Raw genomic sequence first — 21,553 nt, 5'->3', positions numbered from 1 at the left:
AAATAGCTCAGAAGATGTCATTAAGATGTCCTTGTACAAAAGTAGATTGTGGGCTCCAAAAATTTGGCCCCGGCCTCCGCCCGCTTTCTTTTCTGTTCGGGGGAGTTTTAACGGAATTAAATTCCAGGATAAATTTTAGAAGGCGGATGAGTTTGTCGATACGACACTACCCAGAGATTTTGCCCTCATTTAGCGAGGACTTTATGATCTGAGTTTTGGTTTCCTATAGGCGCAAGCCCCTATAGTTAATTACCCCTCCCGATCATGAGAGAGCACTTTCGATTAAAGCTAGTCGTGAATCAAATACATTGTATTCATAGATATGTAGTATCCGGCATATAGTAGCAGTATGGGTTTGGGATGTTGGAAAATCTGAAGATTTGATATTTAAAATAGAATTTCACCACCTTGCACTTAAAGCGAATGGTGGGGGAATGAATGACGGACTCGATCAAGATTCCATGGTTTCGTTGTCCCAGGCCGTCGTGATCCCTGGTTTACTTAGTTAGAAACTTGACAGAAGGATCCTTATCGGCAGCCATGGGTTGCTTCGTCCAAGGGTACCTTGTAGACCAAGGGTGGATGTTTGTCTAAGGGGATAAATTTGAATCCACCTTAGCTAACAGAGGATTTTGTGCTCTATCGATCATATCCTATTGATTTATATCTCAAGGATTTGATGACACTAAGGAATGTATTGGCTCTAGTCATAATCAGTATTTTGTGGAGCCATTTGGCGGAAAAACCACTCGGTTTAGAGGGCCTCAGGTCATAACCGTTTATTCTGCGGTGCCATTTTGCGGCAAAATTGTCGGTCAGAGGACACGTACCACGTCCTTACTGGCAGGAGATTATTTGAGAATCGATTATAGTGATATTTTCGATTAGACATTAGCTTTATGTGAGCTAAAGTATATTTTAATTTGTCCACCTCGGCAAACTATTGTGGAGGGTGGATGAGTTTTGTTTTAAGTATTTTCATGGATTATTTTAATTTTAAACATCTTGGAGTTTGGAATTTTGAAGATTTTTAGATTTTGGGTACTTGGAGTGGAATTTTGACTTATTTGAAATGGATCCCTCCAGTTGGGATTTGCATTTAACACGGTCATCATCCGGATGAAAGGGGTTATTTCTCTTTATTGATTGAATCTAGTCAACTTTGTCGAGTTATCGACAGATGATCGAGTTTCGTAGGCTTTATGTCTTTATTGATGAATTTTATTTTTTAGATGTCTTGAAGCTTAATATGAATGCATTAAAATAAATATCTCGGTCGACATCACGATCGCATATTTATTTAAGGATTCGAGCCTTGTTGACTCCTGTCTACCCGCACAGGAGGATTGGGCTCGAACTTGGGCTTATTTATTGACCCGCGCAGTATCCCTATAAGTCACGTGTGTATCCATAACACGTTCGTCAGGGCCAATGCAGGTGTATGATTACATACCCCTTTTTGTGTACCTATGTATATACATATTACTATACATGTGTGGGGGGTACTTTGAAATATTTGTAAACGTTTTTGGTTCGGTCACATGAATGTTGCGGATCTGGTGGCATAGTGTTGTACTGGTTATCTACCCGTTTTGTACAAGTAGACTAGCCATGCACTACTTGTTATTTTTGCAAGTGGATTATACTGTACTAACGAATCTCCTGCTTTAGGTTGTAAATGTTTGCATCTATCATAATTCTTTTACATTTTTGCTCAAAGTCTTTGATCTTTACTGGGGATGGCATATTGCATGCTCATAAAGGATCCCTTGCCTTTGTAGTATATCTACTACTGTTGCTTGCAAATGAATCGTGTTGTCGTAGTTCTCTTGCGTTGTGCTTGTAAACATTGGGTCCCTTACAAGTACTTGTAGGTATTTGCATTTATCATAGTATTTTTGCATTTGCTGATGGGTGGCATGTTATATGCATGATAAGTTTCCTATGGTGATTTGTAGGAGCTAGCACTTATTGTGACCTTTCTATATTCTGTGTTTTATCATCCACAAGCAGGTCGTAGTGCGCACATAATAATCTTCTACATTTAATTGTTGGTATCTATACACATTGTAGGCTTTCATCTAAGCTTGTAAATGACATCTTGCATGAGTATCCATACGCCTAAGAAATTCATCGTATATGCAGCATACCTCCTATCGTCATTTGCATGCATTCCTTATGTCTTTGCTGCAAATTTTTAATATTTGTTGTACACCTGCTATTGCTATTTGTAGGCATGTAGATGCATTCATCCATGGCTCGATGTTGATTACAGGACACTTCATTTATTAAAGCCCTTCCGTATTTTCTTGCAACGAATTGGTGTATTTGCAGGATATTACACGGTGGTCAATTGTAAGGGTACATTGTACTTGTTCACAAGTTTAAAATGACTGTGTAGAGGTTATTGTATTTGTTCTAAATTTTTTAAATTCATCTTGATTAGCAATTCATTGCATACTAATTGAGAACACACTTTTGTATTTGTTGAGTCTCCATATCAGTATTTGCGAGGGATTCTTCATACCCATCTCATACTGGATATCATCACTTATAAGAGCCACCTAAGTAACATTAGCTGTGTATGAGCTTCTATGTCTTGTTGATGAACACACTATGATATTCATTGTAGTCACATTGTTTCCCATTAGTGTTTGCAAGTGAATGATGATTGTTGGATGAACTCCACTCATTGCTAATTTCTTCATATATTTTGACCCCAATTGCTTGTAGGGCTCAATACATTTAACTGCATTTTGATCTTGTGTTTGTAACAGATAGACATGATTGTTTGCATGTAGATGATCCATGTTGAGTGTTACAAGTCTTCTATTTTCTCAACTAGAGAAAGAAAAGTGATGTTTGAATAACTAAGGACCTTTTATTTTGATAATCCAAATTATCATTTTAATGCTTATATTATGGTTGCACATTCGTTGATCTAATATCCGGTCCTATGTAGTTCGTTGTTTGAGTCCCTTGTTATTCAGTTCAAGTCCTGTATGTCTAGTCCCTATTAACTGCAAATTTTGTTGCATGTTCAAGCTTTTCAAATCAACTCAAAGTCCTTTGCACTTAGTCCAAACCCGAGTTCGAGTTCTCTTATACATGACTCAAGTTTAGTTCATTCAATTTTATTCATTATATCCAATTCAAGTTCAATTTCAAGTCTTATGTATTCAAGTTCTACTTGATGTTGCTCAACTCAAATTCAATGTTCACAAGTTCTTGCTTTGAGTTCAAATCTGTTGAGAAAAAAAATCCTACATGTCTTGCACAGTCGAATCCTCCGCAAGTCCTGCAGAAATCGGCGCCGTTTGCATCGTTTCCCGGAATTCGTGCGCAAGACCTTAATCGTACCCAAATCCCATCATTAAATACCGAGCAAACGAAGCCGAAGAGCTATGTTCTTTCGACGCTCTATTCCTCCACGCATTCAAAGTCCCGCAAGCCTCCTCCTGCTCGCAAGAAGCTTCCGCTCCACATCTCCCTTCCATTCGATCTCCCTCAAGGAAACCACCCGAACTCCACCTCTTGCAACCCCCATCCGACTCCTTCCATTCAAGCGACCGAACTCCACCTTCACTCGCAATCTCCTCCTCTTGCCGGGAGACTCACCCATCTTCCTTACCTGACACCTCTGCAGTCGACCTCACCATAGCTCCGAACTCCACTACCTCAACCCCTATCCGGCTTCTCACCCAAGCCGAGAGAGAGAGAGAGAGAGAGAGAGAGAGAGAGAGAGAGGATCGGTGCCCCTAACCTCTCCTCCGACGATTTCCCTTCCTTTCGATTGGAGGTTACGCCATTTTGATCGGAAGCAGCAACTTGGAGCATGCTTCCTGTGAAAAAAACTCCCTCCCTTTCACGCGCTATTTCGGCCAAATCCCGTAAATGTCAAAATTAGAGAGAATAATGGGGGAGGGATTATTATTAATTATTTTAATTATAATAATTTAAATTAATTAAAAATAATATTAGTTAGAATTAACTTAATTTGATTATAATTAATCATCATAAATATTATTAATTATTATTAATTATATTTAAATATAATTAATTAATTATATGTTAATTACTTTAATTATAATTAATTAATAATAATCTTAATCATTTATAATTAATTTAGTTTAATTATGAATGATTATTTTATTTTATTAATTAATTAATAATTATTGGTAATTACATATAATTAGTCAAATTAATTATATATTAAATATTTTTAATCGTAATTAAATAATAATAGTTATAATTAGTTATAATTAAATCTTATTATAATTTATCTTTTTTAATGAATTTTCAAAAAAAAAAAGAAGAAAAATGAAACCCTATTACCTCGATCCACGTGCAACAAACCCGTGAAGGTATGTATTCTCTAAAACTTAGATTCTTGCCTTCGGAGTTCGCGGTGCACCGGAAAACTGCCTGTGTACGCCTTTATTGCGCGTGGTGGTATGGGACCGGTGCGACACCTACGATGAGGCGAGTAATCACCTAAAAGCCCCATTTTGAAATCGTGGCGCACCAGAAAATCGCCTATACATGCCTTTATTGCTTGTGGTGGGATGGGACCCCGGTGCGGCGCCTACGGCGAGGCGGGGGTACTTATAAGTTCGCCCGAGCAGGTGGAAAGCAAACTACTTTTTTAAAGCATGTACTGTCAAAAACTTCATAAACGCCTTTATTGCGTGTGGTGGGAATTAAGGTTTAAAATTGCGTAAATAAGCCTCAAGGCACTTTTCGTCCGTGAGGTGAGGCGTAAGCCTCGGGCAGTGCGAGGCTCAAGCCTCATGGACGAATAATTGTGTAAATAGGAATTTAAGTATTCTAACAGGTAAATAACACTAAGAGTTTATGATACAATAAAAATATCTAAATGAGAAATGAACTTAGTGGAAAACAATAAAATAAATGCAATATATGCATTTCATAGCATAATTCAAAATACAAAATCACAACTTGAAGTCTATCAAAAGTCAAAACTCCCAAAGTACAAATAAGAAAGAACATCTAAAATCCAATCATGTTTCATCACAAAAATTGCATTTCAAATACACATATGTCTTCTCGTCGCCGCCTACGTCAACCTGTACACTGTACTTCCAAGAAGGGTCCCTTTGAACATAACTCAAATGATTAATCAAGACTTGAATCAAATAAAATAAGTTCGAACTTGAACTAAATTTGAACAAAAAGTGAACATAATTTGAACTCAAGAGAAAACTTGAGTTGGATTACAGGGGACATAGAACTGAGCTTGCACATTGAGCTTATGAACTTGATTTGAACTGGACTTGAAAGAACTCAGGCTTGAGTCTGATTTGGACAATAGGGGACCTACTCAAATTTCATTGTAAGCAACAATGTGGAACATCTCAATCATGAATAAAGACCAATAGGGAGTGAACAAATGATGCAAATATGTGATGTTGATTACAAGTAAACATCAATGATACAAGTCCACCATGCATGCTACAAGGAGGATGAATAACTTATAATGTTCGCCATTACTCACACACAAGAAACAAAATTGTAAAGTGAGTGAGCACGAAGAAATGCAGTAGTGTCCTTATTACTAACAACGATTCAACTCCAAGAAAATACATCAATAAAAGCATCTTAAATGCGCATAGAAGAGGAATAATGGAGTTGAAATAACTTGCAGCATTCAGTCAAGTTAATCTACAAACAATAATGGTATATCCTCTGCAAGTATAATAGGTCCCCTTGTGACAACGAATACACACTCAACATCAGATAGCTCATAGATGAATATATCAACTCGCTGGTAAGCAACAATAGCATCACAACATATGATGATTATTGGGATACTCTCATAATCAATGTTAATCAAGCATCTACGATCAAGGCATTGGAAGTGAAGAAACAGTGGTCTTCAAAGCATGAAGTTCATTGTTTTTATTTTATGATTTCTTCTTTTATTAGTTATTATGGTTATTGTATTTTTAGGTATAAATTAAGCACTAGAGTGTATTTGAAAGAGGGGGATATAATTTGGAATTTTAAGAATCGCTCTATATCTTATTTTTTACTTAATCAGGAACTCTGGGATACTAATCAATCTTTTGGGTTGTTTAATTTTTGGTATCCCCTCCACCCCAATTGGTTTAAAATGAGGAGTAGAGGATCTTTTGTTCCTTATGAAATTTCATATCTTTCAAATATATTTCTTTTTCTTAATTTTACTTTAATAAGGCTTCCTTTCAGTTTTGGAAGGATTGCCATTCTTTTTCTAGGCTTTGAAAATAAAATGTAAACCACAGTGAGTTAAAACAATTCAACTGGCTACAAATACTAATCAAAATTTTTAAATATTTCTTTTTTTAAATAAATTTTTATAATATTTAAATATAGTATAATAAATCACTGTGCTGAGTAAAGTAATAAGAACATAGCAGTTATCCAAAATTTAAATAATATACTGAGCAGTCAAATAAATTGAAATTCATATCACATAACATAATAGATTTCTCCTGTCCCAGACAATTTCAAAGAATTTCTAGCCCCTTATGACTCCCTTTATATTTATAGTACCAAAACATATTCATAGGCACTAGAATATAACATTGTGCCACAAGAATATGTCTGTAGGCATCATAACATGACTTTTAGCCACCAGAATATGTTGTATAAACGCTAGAATATCTTGCTTCTTTTACAATAACATTTCGCAAAACTTTTCAATTCAACCAATAAAATTCATAACTCAATCACATAAACATATATTCATCACTAACTAGCATAATTAGCTTATATCAGAATTGTATAGTTTTTCATAATGGTAGGCAATATAAATTCTTATCAAATACAAATTAATGGTTTAAAAGCATAATCTAATACTGAATCTAGAGGTGTTACAGCTCTTCTCTCAAAAAAATGTCATTCTCAACATTTTTAAAATTCAAATTGCAGTTCACAGATAAATTGGGATAGAGCTTCATATGAAGTCATACCTATGCTTGACTGAAATTTGTTATTGTAAGCAAATTTAGTCAGAGGAATGTGATTCTCCCAGCTGCCACCAAAATTCAAATCATAGCCTGAATAGATCTCAGTACCTGTATAGTCCTTTTAGACTATTTATTACTTTGAGGATGAAATGTCGTACTGAAATATAATTTTATACCCAAACCTTGTTGAATACCCTCTTAGTCTAGAGTTAAACCTGTCATCTCTTTCAGAGATTATTACCTTAGATATTCTATGAAATTTGATAATCTCACGCACATGTATTTGTGCCAAGTTGTCTATCGAATCTGACTATCAGATCAGAATGAAATGAGCAGACTATCATATGATCAATTACAACCCAAACAACATATCCAACTATCATATGATCAATTACAACCCAAACAACATATCCCTATCTTGAACTGGGAAAATCCAAAGCAAAATCCATAATCACCTCTTCCCATGTCTACTCTAGAATGGGCAATGGATTTTAAAAACCTCTCAGTCGTTGATTTTTTTCCTTCACTAATTGATAGACTTCATATTTTGAAATAAAATATGTTACATCTTTTTTTATTCAAAAGCCATCAAAACATATCTTTCAAATCATTATATATTTTACTGCTTCCTAGATGAATATTATATACTGAATAATAAGCCTCATTTAGAATCTCATGTCTCAAATCTCCTGAATGAGTAATCCACAACCTGCCCTTACAAAAGATAGTACTAGAATCAAACACTTGTAGTTTAGTTACCAGCTTTAATCAAATCAATCAATTTCAGATATTTTGTATCGAACTTCTGAGATCTTGAGTTCTTTCTTACAAAGAAGACTGAATAATCATCTGAGCTAATATACTAAAATCCTAATCAGCAGAAGAAATCACCTCTAACTATAATCTCTCTATATCTCGTATTAGGGATTCATGACAAGTAAATTGAATACGTGAAAATTCAGAAGACTTTTGCTCAGAGCATTTGTTACTGCATTAGCCTTATCAGACTGATACTAAATAATCATATCGTAGTCTTTAATCAACTCAAGTCATCCCCTTTGCCTCAAATTCATATCACTGTGCTGAGCAAAGTAATAAGAATATCGAAGTTATCCAAAATTCAAATAATATACTGAGCAGTCAAATAAATTGAAATTTATATCACATAACATAACATATTTTTCTTGTCTCAGATAGAATCTCAAAGAATTCTGGCTCTTTATGACTCTCTTTGTACTTATAGTACTAAAGCATACCCATACGTGCTAGAATATAACATTTTGCCACAAGAACATGCCCGTTGGCATCAGAAATGACTTTTTAGCCACCATAATATGTTGTATAGGCACTAGAATATCTTGTTTCTTTTAGAATAACATCTCGCATAACTTATCAATTCAACCAATAAAATGCATAACTCAATCACATAAACATTTATTCATCACGGTGTAGTATAATTGAGCTTATATCAGAATTGTACAGTTTTTCATAATGGTAAGCAATATAAATTCTTATTGTTCAGTAAAAATTTATGGTTTAAAAGCATAATCAAATTATTATAGATTGTATAAAATATCATTTTTAGACTTTAATTGTATTACATTATTTTTTCAAAGTATAGATTATTTTCTATTCAATAAAAGCGGAGTAAATTCTAAAACTTCTAGTATAAATTTTTTTAAAAAGATTTAAAATATTTATAATCTCAATCTCTATAACATCTAAAAAGTTTAGTAATAATTTTACCAGTGCAAAGTTATTCTTATTTTTGGGTAATGAAAATAAAAATTTAATAAAAAAATTAAAAAAAATTGTATTTTTATAATTGAGATAAACATAATGTGACCTGTCTCGATCCGGATAACTTTCTGAATTGATCCGATGGCTAAAAATGACCCAAAGATGCTCAAAATTCTTTTTTTTTTTCCTCTAAAAGGCTCTCTACTCTCTCCAACGTTGATTGCCCAAATATTTAAATGAATAAAATAGTGAAATTTAAAATATATAAAAATGTACATAATGGCTTAGTGCTATATCATGCCCCAATATCTAATTCGAAAAAAAATTATTCTTTTTTATCTTTTATAATCATAACATCAAAGCTATCTAATTTTTTTATCAATGAAAACTACCATTAACATTTTTAAAATTCATAACATCAATATAGATCTATATTATCATTGCTTCCAAAATCATATTCAATACTCAGGAATTATATAAGTACAAAACATCATCCAGTCATGAGTATAAAAGAAAACTACAAGAATGAAGAAATAAAACAACAGTAAAGCTGGATAATCTTGACTATTCTCACACTCCTGATCTTCTGCCCTGACCTGAAATGATTGAAACTATATATAATGAGCTAGAAAGCTCAGCAGGTCACCAAATCGTACAACTGAACTCAAAGCATGATAAAAAGATAGTATGCATGTCATCTGTCAATTTGTAATAGTGAGAACCAATGATCATAAATCATTGCAAAAGTAGTAAAACTCATGTGCAATAGCAGATAAATTTGTAGATATTAAAATAGTACGGTATGGAAGCCAGTAAAATAATTCAGTATGAAAATTAGGACATCAGTATGGTTGTCAAATTAATAAAACAGTCACCATAGTAATATTATTTAATAAGTAAAGAAATCATATAAATAGTGGAACTAAAGCCTCGATAAAGACCATCGAAATCATAATCGCCAGTTCAGTATATCCCATAATTGGCAACAGTGGATCAGTAACTGTAATAATATCAATGAATCAGTATCAAAATCAGCGATTTAATAACAGTATCGTCGGTGACAGTAATAGTAGAGCAGTACCATATTGGTAACAGTATATTCCTACAGTGATAGTAAATCGGTGTAGTAATAATAAAGTCATACAATAACTGCAATTTAGTAATCACACTAAACAAGGAGTCTTGGCAAAGCAGTATTTTTCTAGTAATAAGTTAGTTATATTCGTTGGCTCAGTAAACAAAGTCGTCACTCCTTACCCGTCACCATATTTATAATTTCTTATAACTATGAATCAATGAATTACATGAATTAGTGGAGGATAACATCAAACCACAGTATTTAAAGGAAAAATTATTCCCTTTCTCAAACCCTAAAAATAGAATGAAGACTACAGTGAGCTAAAACAACTTCACATGACGTAAATATTGATCTAAATTTTTAAATATTTCATTTATTAAGCAAATTTCTCGAATACTAAACACAGTATAATAAATCACTGTGATAAGCAAAGTAATAAGAATATAGTTGTTTTCTAAAATTCAAATAGTATATTGAGTAGTCAAATAAATTGAAATTCATATGACATAATAGATTTCACCAGTTCCAGACAGAATCTCAAAGAATTCTAGCCCCTTATCTCTCTCTTTGTGCTTATAATATGAAAACATGCCCTTAGGCACTAGAACATGACATTTTGCCACCAGAACATACTCGTAGGCATTAGAACATGATTTTCTAGCCACCAGAACATGTCGTATAGACAACAGAATATCTTGCTTCTTTTACAATTACATTTCCCAAAACTTCTAAATTCAACCATCAAAGCAAATAACTGGATCACTTAAAAATATATTTTATCACACTATAATATAATTGAGCTCATATCAAAATTTCACAATATTTTATAACGGTAGACAATGGAAATTCCTACAACAACAACAACAACAACATCAAGCCTTTATCCCACTACGTGGGGTCGGCTACATGAATCCTTTTTCTCCATTGTGTCCTATTAAAAATCAAATTCTCGTTTAAATCTAATAAAGAAAGGTCATTCCTAATATTTTCTAACCAAGTCTTTTTAGGTCTACCCCTACCTTTCTTAACATAAGTCAAATCTAATACCTCTACTCTCCTAACCGGGTCATCGCAAGGCCGCCGTTTTATGTGACCAAACCATCTAAGGCGACTTTCTCTAATCTTATCTTCTACTGGAGCTACTCCAACCTTTTCACGTATATGCTCATTTCGTATCCTATCTCTAAGGGTAAAGCCACTCATCCACTCGAGCGTCCTCATCTCTGTCACACTTAACTTAGTATTATGCTTCTCTTTTAATGGCCAACATTCGGCACCATAAAGCATTGCAGGCCTCACTACCATCTTATAGAATTTTTTCTTAAGTTTGAGGGGTATATTTCTATCACATAACAAGCCCGATGCATTCCTCCACTTTAACCATCTAACTTGAATTCTGCTGATATTATCCTCATCTATTTCACCATCACTCTGAACAATAGATCCAAGATATCTAAAATGTGTACTCTTATTAATGACTTGATCGCCCAAAGTCACAATCCCCTCACTAGGACTATTACTGCTAAAATTACACTCCATATATTCCGTTTTAGATCTACTCAATCGAAAATCTTTAGACTCTAAGGTTGACCTCTATAATTCAAGTTTACCTTCAATTCCCTCTCTAGTCTTATCAACAAGAAGAATATCATCAGCAAAAAGCATACACCAAGGTACATCCTCTTGCAAATGTCTAGTGAGAACATCCATGACTAAAGTAAAAAGATATGGGCTTAAGGCTGATCCTTGATGTAACCCAACCGAAATAGGGAAATACTTGGTCAAACCACCTTGTGTTTGAACACATGTAATAGCTCCTGCATACATATCTTTAATGATTTGAATATAAGCATTATTGACTCCTTTCTTTTCAAGAACTCTCCATAGCACTTCTCTTGGAACTTTATCATATGCTTTTTCTAAATCAATAAATATCATATGTAGATCCTCTTTATTTTCTCTATATTTCTCCATCAAACCTCTTAATAAATGTATGGCTTCCATAGTCGACCTACCCGGCATGAATCCAAATTGATTTTGAGAAACATTAGTATCACGCCGCAACCTATGCTCCAAAACTCGCTCCCATAGTTTTAAAGTATGACACATTAACTTAATACCTCTATAATTCGCACAATCTTGTACATCACCTTTATTCTTAAAAATAGGAATTAACACACTCATTCTCCACTCATCTGGCATCTTCTTAGTCTTCAAAATAGTATTAAAAAGTTTAGTAAGCCATGAAATTCCTTCATCTCCTAAGCATTTCCACACCTCTATTGGAATATCATCAGGTCCAACAGCTTTTCCACCCTTCATTTTCTTTAAAGCCTCTCTAACTTCAATTTTACTAATACGCCGATAAAAATATAAATCTTTATTTTCATCTAGGGTGCTAAGGTCACTATAGTCAATCTTATTTTCACAATCTTCATTAAAAAGTTTAGCAAAATATCTCATCCATCTTTCTTGAATATCATCTTCTAAGAAAAGTATTTTTTGATCTTCATCTTTAATACACTTCACTTGAACTAAATCCTTACTACTCCTATCTCTAAAGATTATATAAAATATCATTTTAAGACTTTAATCTTACTACAACATATTTTTCAAAGTCTAGATTATTTTCTACAATAAAAATCAAGTAAATTCCAAAACTCCCTGTATAATTTTTTTTAGAAAAGATTCAAAATGTTCATAATCTTAATCTATATAATATATAAAAAGTTATGCAGTAAAAATTTCACCAATGAAAAATTATTATTCTTGTATTTTGGTAATGAAAATATTAATTTAATCAGAAAATTCAGAAAAATATCATATTGAGATAATCATAATGTCACCTACCTCAATCTAGATAACTTTTTGAATTAGGCCGATAGCTAAAAACTACCCGAAGCGGCTCAAAATCCCTTCTTTTCCCTCAAAAACCCCCTCCTCTCTCCAATGTCGACTGCTTAAATGTTTAAATGAATGGAATAGTGGAATTTAAAATATAGAAAAATGCTAATAATGGTCTAATGCTACGACGCTAGTTCATTTTTTTAAAATCCAAGAGCACAATGTCGAGGCGCCACTTTTAAGTACCTAGGCGCCATAGCCCACAACATTGCGGCGTTATACGAGATAACACCCTAGGCGCTCCAAGGGAAATTTTCTAGATTTTTTCAATATGCATTCAAACCCTTGGAACCCACTCCAAAGCTGATGCAGACCTTTTCCATACACACATATCACTTCCAAAAGCATGCAAAAGAGTTCAAAATATAAAAAGTTCAAACATTTATCTTTTTCAATTCGGGTTAGAATAAGTCGAACCAAATGTTGAACTTGGAGGTGTTTATTCAAAGTGTGGGAATCATATGTATAATAATAAGATGGATAAAAAGATTTAGGTGGCAATTGCTCAACTTAATTTTTGCTATTGGGATCAAATGGAATATGATGCGATCCATAATAGCTTGCATGATGGTATGATATGTATAATGATGATAGTTAATAAATGCCACATATGTCCCATTCATATCTTCAACTGAAGAGTAGTGATGCAGGTCTTATGATAGATACATGAATAATATGAATATTTCAGATACTTGTTGTAGTGATAATGCACAACATTATGATCACCATAGATTATGTTTTGATTGCCTATGTAATATGATGTCATAGTATACTCATTGTGGATTAGTAGATTAGGTTATGGTGGGATTATTTTAGGATTTGGGAGTAATATGGAGAGTATGTTGTCTGTTTTAGGAAATGTTTCTATTGTTAGTTCCAAAATTAGGTGGGGAAGGGGATGAGGTTTAAGTAGGAAGGAATTGAAGAAGGGGGACATATTCCTGCACGAGGATTAGCCGTGTATGAGGGTGGTTTAGAAATTACTTTGGTTTAATTATGAGTTTTGAAATATTTGGACTAGGATTTTAATTAGGGAGGATTTTATGAAGGTATATAAGAAGGAAAAAATAAGGGATTTAGAGGAAACAAAAAGGAAATTGAGAATTTGGTCTGAGTTGAGGGAGGTATTATTATAGTAGAACTTGAATTGTATGATTTATATTTTTGCAAAAATAATGTTATGCATTAAAATAATTGAGTTTTCAAGAATTGAGAGAAGAAATGAAATATTAGAAATTTTTAATGGAAATGGAAAAACATGGGTGAATACATAGAATCCAAGGTAGCAGACTTAGAAGTCCATGTAATAGGATATTATTTGCATGAAAAATTGGGGCAGAAATTGAATAGAAGAAAGAATGTTAAATGGATCTTTTTAGATACTAGTAATGCGGATTTGGAAACATATGATTCTTTATAGTTCCTTGATACATACGGAGAATGGAGGAATCAATTTAGGAGGGAGAAACCAAGAAGGGGAGAGAGGAATCAATTTAGTAGAGAGAAACCGAGGGGGAGAGAGGAAGAGATTGGTCTAGACTTAAAATAAAGGACAATTAGAAGGGTGGGAGAGGATTAAGCAACTTGCTTTAACTATTTAATCTTGAAAATCTTGTGCACCCAACCTTAACCTTATTATATTGAGGGGACCTCTATTAATAAGAAAAGTGTAAATAAATAATGATATTTAGAGGGACTCTCTAATAAGGAAAATTTTCAAGAAAGGAATTTAATACAAATCCAAAATAAAACTAATTGTTGTGGTCTTCTAATCATTGTGATGTGCTGATGCGATAGGAAATAGTGCAAAGATACAAATCTTTCTTTCTTACAACATAGATAAATATAACGCTAAGATTGCAAATTAAGAGACAACTTTCTTCCTTAAAACATAGACAAACATAAACAAGATAACAATATTATTAAAAACAAAGACACGCTACAACTTATAAAAGCTTAAGCAGAAGGATACATGTGGAGTGGAAACCTTGGAGAGAAGAAGTAGGTAGAAGTCTAAGACGAATTAGAAGTAGGGTAGAGGAAGATAGCTCCCAAGCTAGATAACCCGTAGGTTATATATTCCAAATATTCATCTCCAAAAAAACCTTCTAAAACAGCAGCAAACAGCCCTATATATAGGGAAATTTGGGAGATTATAAATTATATTCAAAGTAAGGTAGCCAATGTATATTTTTTTTAGAGATTATATGGTTCTATTTAGGGAGAGATTTCTGTTAGATAAGTAATAAGTTAAATAATAAAAAATGCACTGTTTCCTGACACGAATTCTTATCTAACTTTGCTTGGACTAAGTGGACGCCTTCATGTATTTCTATGTTTTATAAAATTTCGTTTCATATTGGTTATGCTTGAATTTGAATTTAATTTAACCAAGTCTGTAAGGATGAGAGAATCTTGGATCTTTTCATGAATGTTCGTTCTCCTTCCAATGTTTAAAATTGCGTTATCGGGTATTGAGGCGTTTTTCATTCGTGAGGCGAGGCGTAAGCCTCAAGGCGTTTTGAGGCGTAAGCCTCAAAATCAAAAGATTGCGTAAACATAAAATGCTAAATTTTTTATATGCTAATGAGTGAATAATATAAAACATAAAAAAACATAAGATATAAAGTGAAATCAAAATATCCCAATAATAAGACAACATAAAATATAGTTCAACTCAAAATTATATCTTTCCCAAATCCCAGTATTCTTTTCATTAACATATAATTCCAATTTCCAAAAATAAATAGCACTGACATATCACATAAGAACTCATAACTCATCAGCACTGTCATCACTAAGGAGTTCTTCATTTAAATCATCATTATGATGAACTGCTCTCTCCCCTTCCTCCCCTCCTATAGAGTCCAATGTCGGGCATTTACTTCAAGATTTATGTATGTTTTAATATATATTGCGTGGGGCGTAAGCCTCATGCCAGTGAGGCGAGGCGGGCCTCAACCAAGTTGAGGCGCAAGCCTCATAAAAAAAACTCGAGGCGTAAGCATCGAGGCGTTTTTTATTGGAATTGCGCAAAGGCGAGCCTCATATTGCTTAATTTTAAACCATGTCTCCTTCAATCCAATGATTAAGGATCTCTTTTTATGAAAAGAAGCACTCAAGGTGAAATACAATTGCTTATACAAAGAAGCCCTTCTCCTCTTATAGTTGTCTTCCTATTCTCTTTTTTCATGACTTGTTATCTCCAGAGCGACTCAAGCTGTCGTCATAGAAACTTGGTGTGACAGAGTGATCTGTATTCTTCTAATTGAGCTTCTTTTGCTTGAAAATGTATAAAATATACAAAGCTTATGATTAGTATAAAATATATAATATGTAATTTCAATGTTACTAGAAGATAAAAGTAAATCGAGGTATAATAGGTTTAGGTATATCTTAAATCTATCATGTAGAAGAATTGGAATATAGATGAAATTATGATAAATGTAATTTTAAGAGTTAAGATTGAATTATTAAAATAAAAAAGTGCCTTTGGAACTGATAAAGGAATATTGTTATCGAGATTTAAAGGTTATAAAATTACAACTGAACCGGCTTTCTTGCTTGAGAGCGTTTGTTAGGAAAGAAGTTATTGATCGATAAAAAAAAATGTTATTGATGGATAAGTTGAGCACATTAAAATATTAAGATGGATGTGTAAAAACTAATTTTTTTTTTTTTGGTGTTACTATGAGGTATATAAAATAAACAATCTAACATCTTTCAGATGCCTTAGCATTCAAATACTAACTTTGCCGCTTCTTTTCCCCTTGAATTTGGCTTTCAAATTAAAAGTAATCCTTGTTTAATGGGCAACCGCCCTCTTTGATAGACGTCAACATACTAAATGTGGTTTCACTTGCTAGCTTTTTGAAGGGATACCGTTCTCTTGGAATCTATAACCTTAACCGTATGTTGCATCTTATTATTTTATGAGATCCGTGACTTTTGGCTGCAACTTTTTAAGCTACTTCTTTTCACTGCCAGGTAAACCATGGTGATAATCTCAGGCGATTCAATGCCCACATGCGTCAACAATATATGTTATTTGAATATGACATGACAAAACTGAGAGCTAAAATATCAAGTCTCTTCAAGTTTAGTCCTGATGCAGTTCTTGAACTTACCTATACTGATGAAGATGGTGATGTGGTGGCTCTAGAAAATGATGATGAATTGTGTGACGCTGTTCTTTATCAGAGTTTAAACCCTCTAAGGATAAATGTTCAGATAAAATCGTATTCAACCAATGGTTCTTATTCAGGAAAAAGTCCGGTGAAAAATTCTGATTCAAATTCTGATACTGGATCTGATAAAGCAATTTCAGCTTGTGACAGGTTTTCTCAACTTGCAACTGGACTGAATCCTACTGTTGAAAGCTCTCCGAAGTCGGATCCTGAGCCAATTCTTCGAGCCCTTGCAAATATTTTTCATGAGGTGATACAAACTGCATCAACCACACCTATGCTTAGTGAACTTTTGACACTCTTATCCAAGAAGCAACTAACAAAAGTCTCCCAATCTTCTCACAAGTCTACTGGCAACCCAGTGGGCATCTCTTGTGGAACTCCTGGTCTAGTATACTCTAATACTGGTAATGAACCAACAGTTTCAAATCACAAGCCTCAGACTAACTTTGTTAGTCCAATTCCAGAAAATATTCAAAAGACGGATGAAATTGACCACTCAAAGCAATGTTTGCGATGCATAACCTATGCTCCTGTAATTTTTGATCAGAATATAAGCAAGGAACAAAAGGAAGTATGTGATGTTTTTCGTGATGGGAAACCCATGGCTGCTGCTGCTAAGCTTCCTTCTTTGTCAACTACTACTCTGGTTGATAATAATTTCATGGAAAGTTTTGACAAGCTAAACCCCAACATTGCTCCAAACGTTTTGCATGGAAATTCCAGAGCCAATATGCTTCCCTGTGATACTACTACTGGACGTCCTTTTGATTCAATTTTCTCTTTCAAACAACAAGATGGTTCCACTTCTCATGTTGATGCCATAGGAAACAGGACATTTGCTTCTTCAACTGCATTTCCTCTCCATTCTCCAATGCTGCACCCTTGTGAAAGGTCATCTAGCTCTCTTGATAGCATGCCACGTCCTTTCCACAGGGGTATCATATGTGATGGATGTGGGATGCACCCTATTGTGGGGCCAAGATACAAGTCTACTGTGTAAGTAGCTGCTTATCTTACATCCGCTTTTATTATTGTCATTCTTTTGCTATATTTCTGCTGTCAATCTACTTTTTCCTCTTGTCTGCACAGCTTGGCTCACTATGCTTTTTTTTTTTCCCTCTTCAGGTTTGAAAATTATGATTTATGCAGTACTTGTTTCCGAGATATGGGCAGTGAGACTGAGTACATGAGAATCGATTGGTCTGATTTCCAATTCCCTAAAGCGGTGAAAGACCAACACAAGCTTGTAAGATGATTAATTTGCACGCTCATGATTTATCAATTTTACACAACTATTTGGCACTCTGTGTGACTGCAGTATTTCTTCTTATTCCAGCAGTATGGTAGCCAACTTCCTTCAACACTTGCTTCCCCTAATTGGATGAAGGCGCCCATACCAAAACTTGATAGTTGCTTCATCAGAGATGTAACTGTATGGGATGGAACTGTGATCGGCCCTTGTTCTCGCTTTACGAAAATATGGAAGATGCGCAACAATGGCACAATTTCCTGGCCATTTGGAACACAACTTGTAAGGCTTAGAGGAGACTACTTAGGGGGCCATGACTCAGCCATATTGAAGGTTGAGCATTCATACTTTAGTTGAACTGATTCAATTTAGCGTTTCTTTTATGTTTACTAAAATTTGCTTTTGATGAATTATTGATATTAATTCTAACATATGCAGATTCCTGAGACAGGATTGCCAGTGGATGAGGAACTTGACATTGCAGTTGATTTTTTTTCACCATCAGTACCAGGTCGATACATGTCATACTGGCAGATGTTATCCCCTTTTGGGCAAAAGTTTGGGCAGGAGGTTTGGGTCATTATCCAGGTCTTATACAAAACTTTCCCTTTCCATTTTCCTATCCTGTGACAAAAATCTAGATCTTTCTATTTTAAAGTTTAGCAGATTATATACATGATCGGATCAAGCTTCATTTTTCAGAATGGATAAAAAAAAAAATTTTTGTGGGGGATGAGCAAGGACGCGAAAGATTGATAAAATTAGGGGGACAATTTTTTTAAGAGGGGGCAAAATATCCAAAATACCCAAAATATTTCAAAATATCCCCTCAATTTTTTTTTTTTTGTGAGTGGGCATTTGCCTCCGCCCCCCGCCTCAACACATATGGGGGGTCCGCCCATGATTATATATCCACTTGACAATTGCATGCAATTGTATTAACACAGGTTGACGATCATCACCAACGGGCTTCTGCTTTTCTCAACATGAATTTGCCCACTAAAAGCAGTCAGCAGAACAATAAAGTCGTCGTGGATGTCGGCGAACCCGAGCCCTTGGATTCAAACAATTTATCAGTGAAAATGTTTAAGCCAGTTCTGCCAGCTGCATCTCAAATTTCAAATCCTTATATTGATATTTCAAAATCTTTACCACCTGCTAGTTATCATCCTCTAATTGATACTCCATCTGATGCTCTCGCCAAAGAGGACATGGTGGAGCAAACCTTACTAAGAGAGCTAGAGGAGATGGGCTTCAAGCAGATTGATTTGAATAAGGAGATCCTGAGGCAGAATCAGTATGACCTGGAGCAGTCGCTGGAGGATCTCTGTGCCTTTATTGAATGAGATCCACTTCTCCAATACTTCCGGAATGGTAATTTTTTATTCAACTCTTGCTTTTCTATGTTCTTCTGATATTGACTGGCTTCTTTGGATGATAGAGAGCTGAACAGGAAGCCTCAATCGAATTTCAAGGCTCTTATTACCGGAGAGAAAGATGAATAATTATAGCTTATATATAAGTTGAAAGTGGATTTCTTATATGTTTATTTATGACAAATAAGGATGCAATTTACGCTTTGGTTTTACTGTTCTGCTATAGCTATATATAATTTCGAACACTTACATTTTGGTTTTACTGTTCAACTAAAGTCCAAGTTTACAAAGGGGAGGATTTGCATGATGTTTCGTTGCTGCTGTATCTTCTTTCACCTTTTGTAACAGTTATTTTTCTTGTTTTATTCAACTACTTTGGCTTTGATTTGGATAATTTTTTATTTTTTTAATTTATTTTTTAATTAAAAAAATGTGTTAAAAATTTGCTTTAGAAAGTTGGGCAGTTGTTATTTTTTAATTATCAGATTTATTGTGTGATTAAGATTAAGATTTCATTTGGGACGGTTTTCTAAATGCTTTTTAAAAGTAATTTTTAATTGCAAAATTTTTAATTTTTATATTAAAAAGTTGTTTTAAGAAACAGTCAAGAAATTGTTCCAAATGAAATTTAAGATTCAAATTCATCTTGATTTTTTATATTATTTTGATAAGTGAAATGAATCTCAAGCATAGAAAATAAATTAAACATATATGATTCAATAATTAAACCTCAACGATTGCTCATTAGCTATAGGAGATCAGGATTCTTATATAATGAAACATGAATATAACTTGGAACATTTTTTTGTTATCATTTTTTGCTGCTTTTAAATGATTTTTTACTAGAAAATTTTCTCAAAAAAAGTGGAGCATGAACTATGAAATGTGAATACTATGAAAGGATTGGTGGTCTCCTGTTAGAGCTCATATTTTAAGATTGATAATTCATTACTTTCAAAGTATTAAAAAAAGGAAAAAAAAAAATGTGTGAACTCTATTCAATTTGCATGAAATAAAATGACAAGCACTACCTTTTATATGGATCCCAACAGTTAATCTGTGCTTCATTCCTGTTATCATGCTCATCATCCATAGAACAACATGAATTTGTTGGCCTCAATTAAGAAGCTTTCCTTAAATAATTTGAAAATATCATGCTTTCTAAATTTTAAAATCTTCCTACAAGGGAGAATTTTTTGTTGTTGAGGCTGTCAGGTTATCTGACGTAGCTCTATGTTCGGACGCCAATAATATGTCGCCACGTGGTCTTACTCAATACCGTGCGGCCCGACGACTTGATCCAGGATTGCTATGTTCGTGTATTGCTCGGTATTGCTCTAGAGCCGAGCAAAATAGACCAATATAGAGAAAATACCGAGCAATACCTAGCAACACGCGAACATAACAATCTTGCCTCCGTTCCGGGTCAGGGTTGTCGGGCCGCGCGGTAAATAGTGAGAACACGTGACACTATTTTACTGGAGTCTGAACGTAGAACTACATCAGGTGACCTGACCAAATAAAAGTGAAATATTAAATAATCTGAATATCTTTATTAACTTGCATTGTACAAACAAATTCAAATCCATCTCAATATACCTTTTAAAAAAACTGTCCTTTTTAATGCAACATCTTATTAGAATCACAAAGCAGCAATTTGAGCATAGTTTTACAAAAATGTTATAATATAAGATTGTGACATATATATTTCTCACAATAGAATTTGTAGAATAAGAGAGAAATCATGAAAATCACCACTACCCTATTTGTTATTATAGTATCACAACTATAGAAAATTATCTCTAAATTACAATATGAGATATATGATTTTTCATGCAAACATAACTTCCCCTTAGGTGTTACACTATGAAGCATCTAGGCAATGCAAACTCCCTTCTTAACTTGACAATGAAGGCATACCTTCTAATGCCTAAGTGCATGAGCACAACATTGAACTAACTAAACATATAAATTTATATATACATTGTAACTAGTAGATATGAAAAAAATCATATTTCTAAAACTTTCTTTCAGTGTAGACTGGT

General features: G+C 33.9%; 1 protein-coding gene across 1 annotated transcript in view; it reads left to right on the top strand.

Moving 5' to 3' along the window:
• The window catches only part of LOC110100354 (protein NBR1 homolog), a 29,769-nt gene extending 9,874 nt beyond the window's left edge, over window positions 1-19,895 (top strand). The window contains exons 2-7 of the mRNA XM_020827804.2: window positions 16,681-17,879; window positions 18,009-18,129; window positions 18,220-18,465; window positions 18,571-18,720; window positions 19,080-19,506; window positions 19,574-19,895. Coding sequence (XP_020683463.1) covers window positions 16,681-17,879; window positions 18,009-18,129; window positions 18,220-18,465; window positions 18,571-18,720; window positions 19,080-19,478 — 2,115 coding nt within the window. The 3' untranslated portion in view covers window positions 19,479-19,506; window positions 19,574-19,895. The remainder of the gene's footprint in view (window positions 1-16,680; window positions 17,880-18,008; window positions 18,130-18,219; window positions 18,466-18,570; window positions 18,721-19,079; window positions 19,507-19,573) is intronic.
• Window positions 19,896-21,553: the final 1,658 nt, after the last annotated feature.

This window comes from Dendrobium catenatum, unplaced genomic scaffold (assembly GCF_001605985.2).
Source record: "Dendrobium catenatum unplaced genomic scaffold, ASM160598v2 fragScaff_scaffold_763, whole genome shotgun sequence".
Lineage (NCBI taxonomy): Eukaryota > Viridiplantae > Streptophyta > Magnoliopsida > Asparagales > Orchidaceae > Dendrobium > Dendrobium catenatum.
This window is presented reverse-complemented; position numbering and strand designations above follow the sequence as displayed.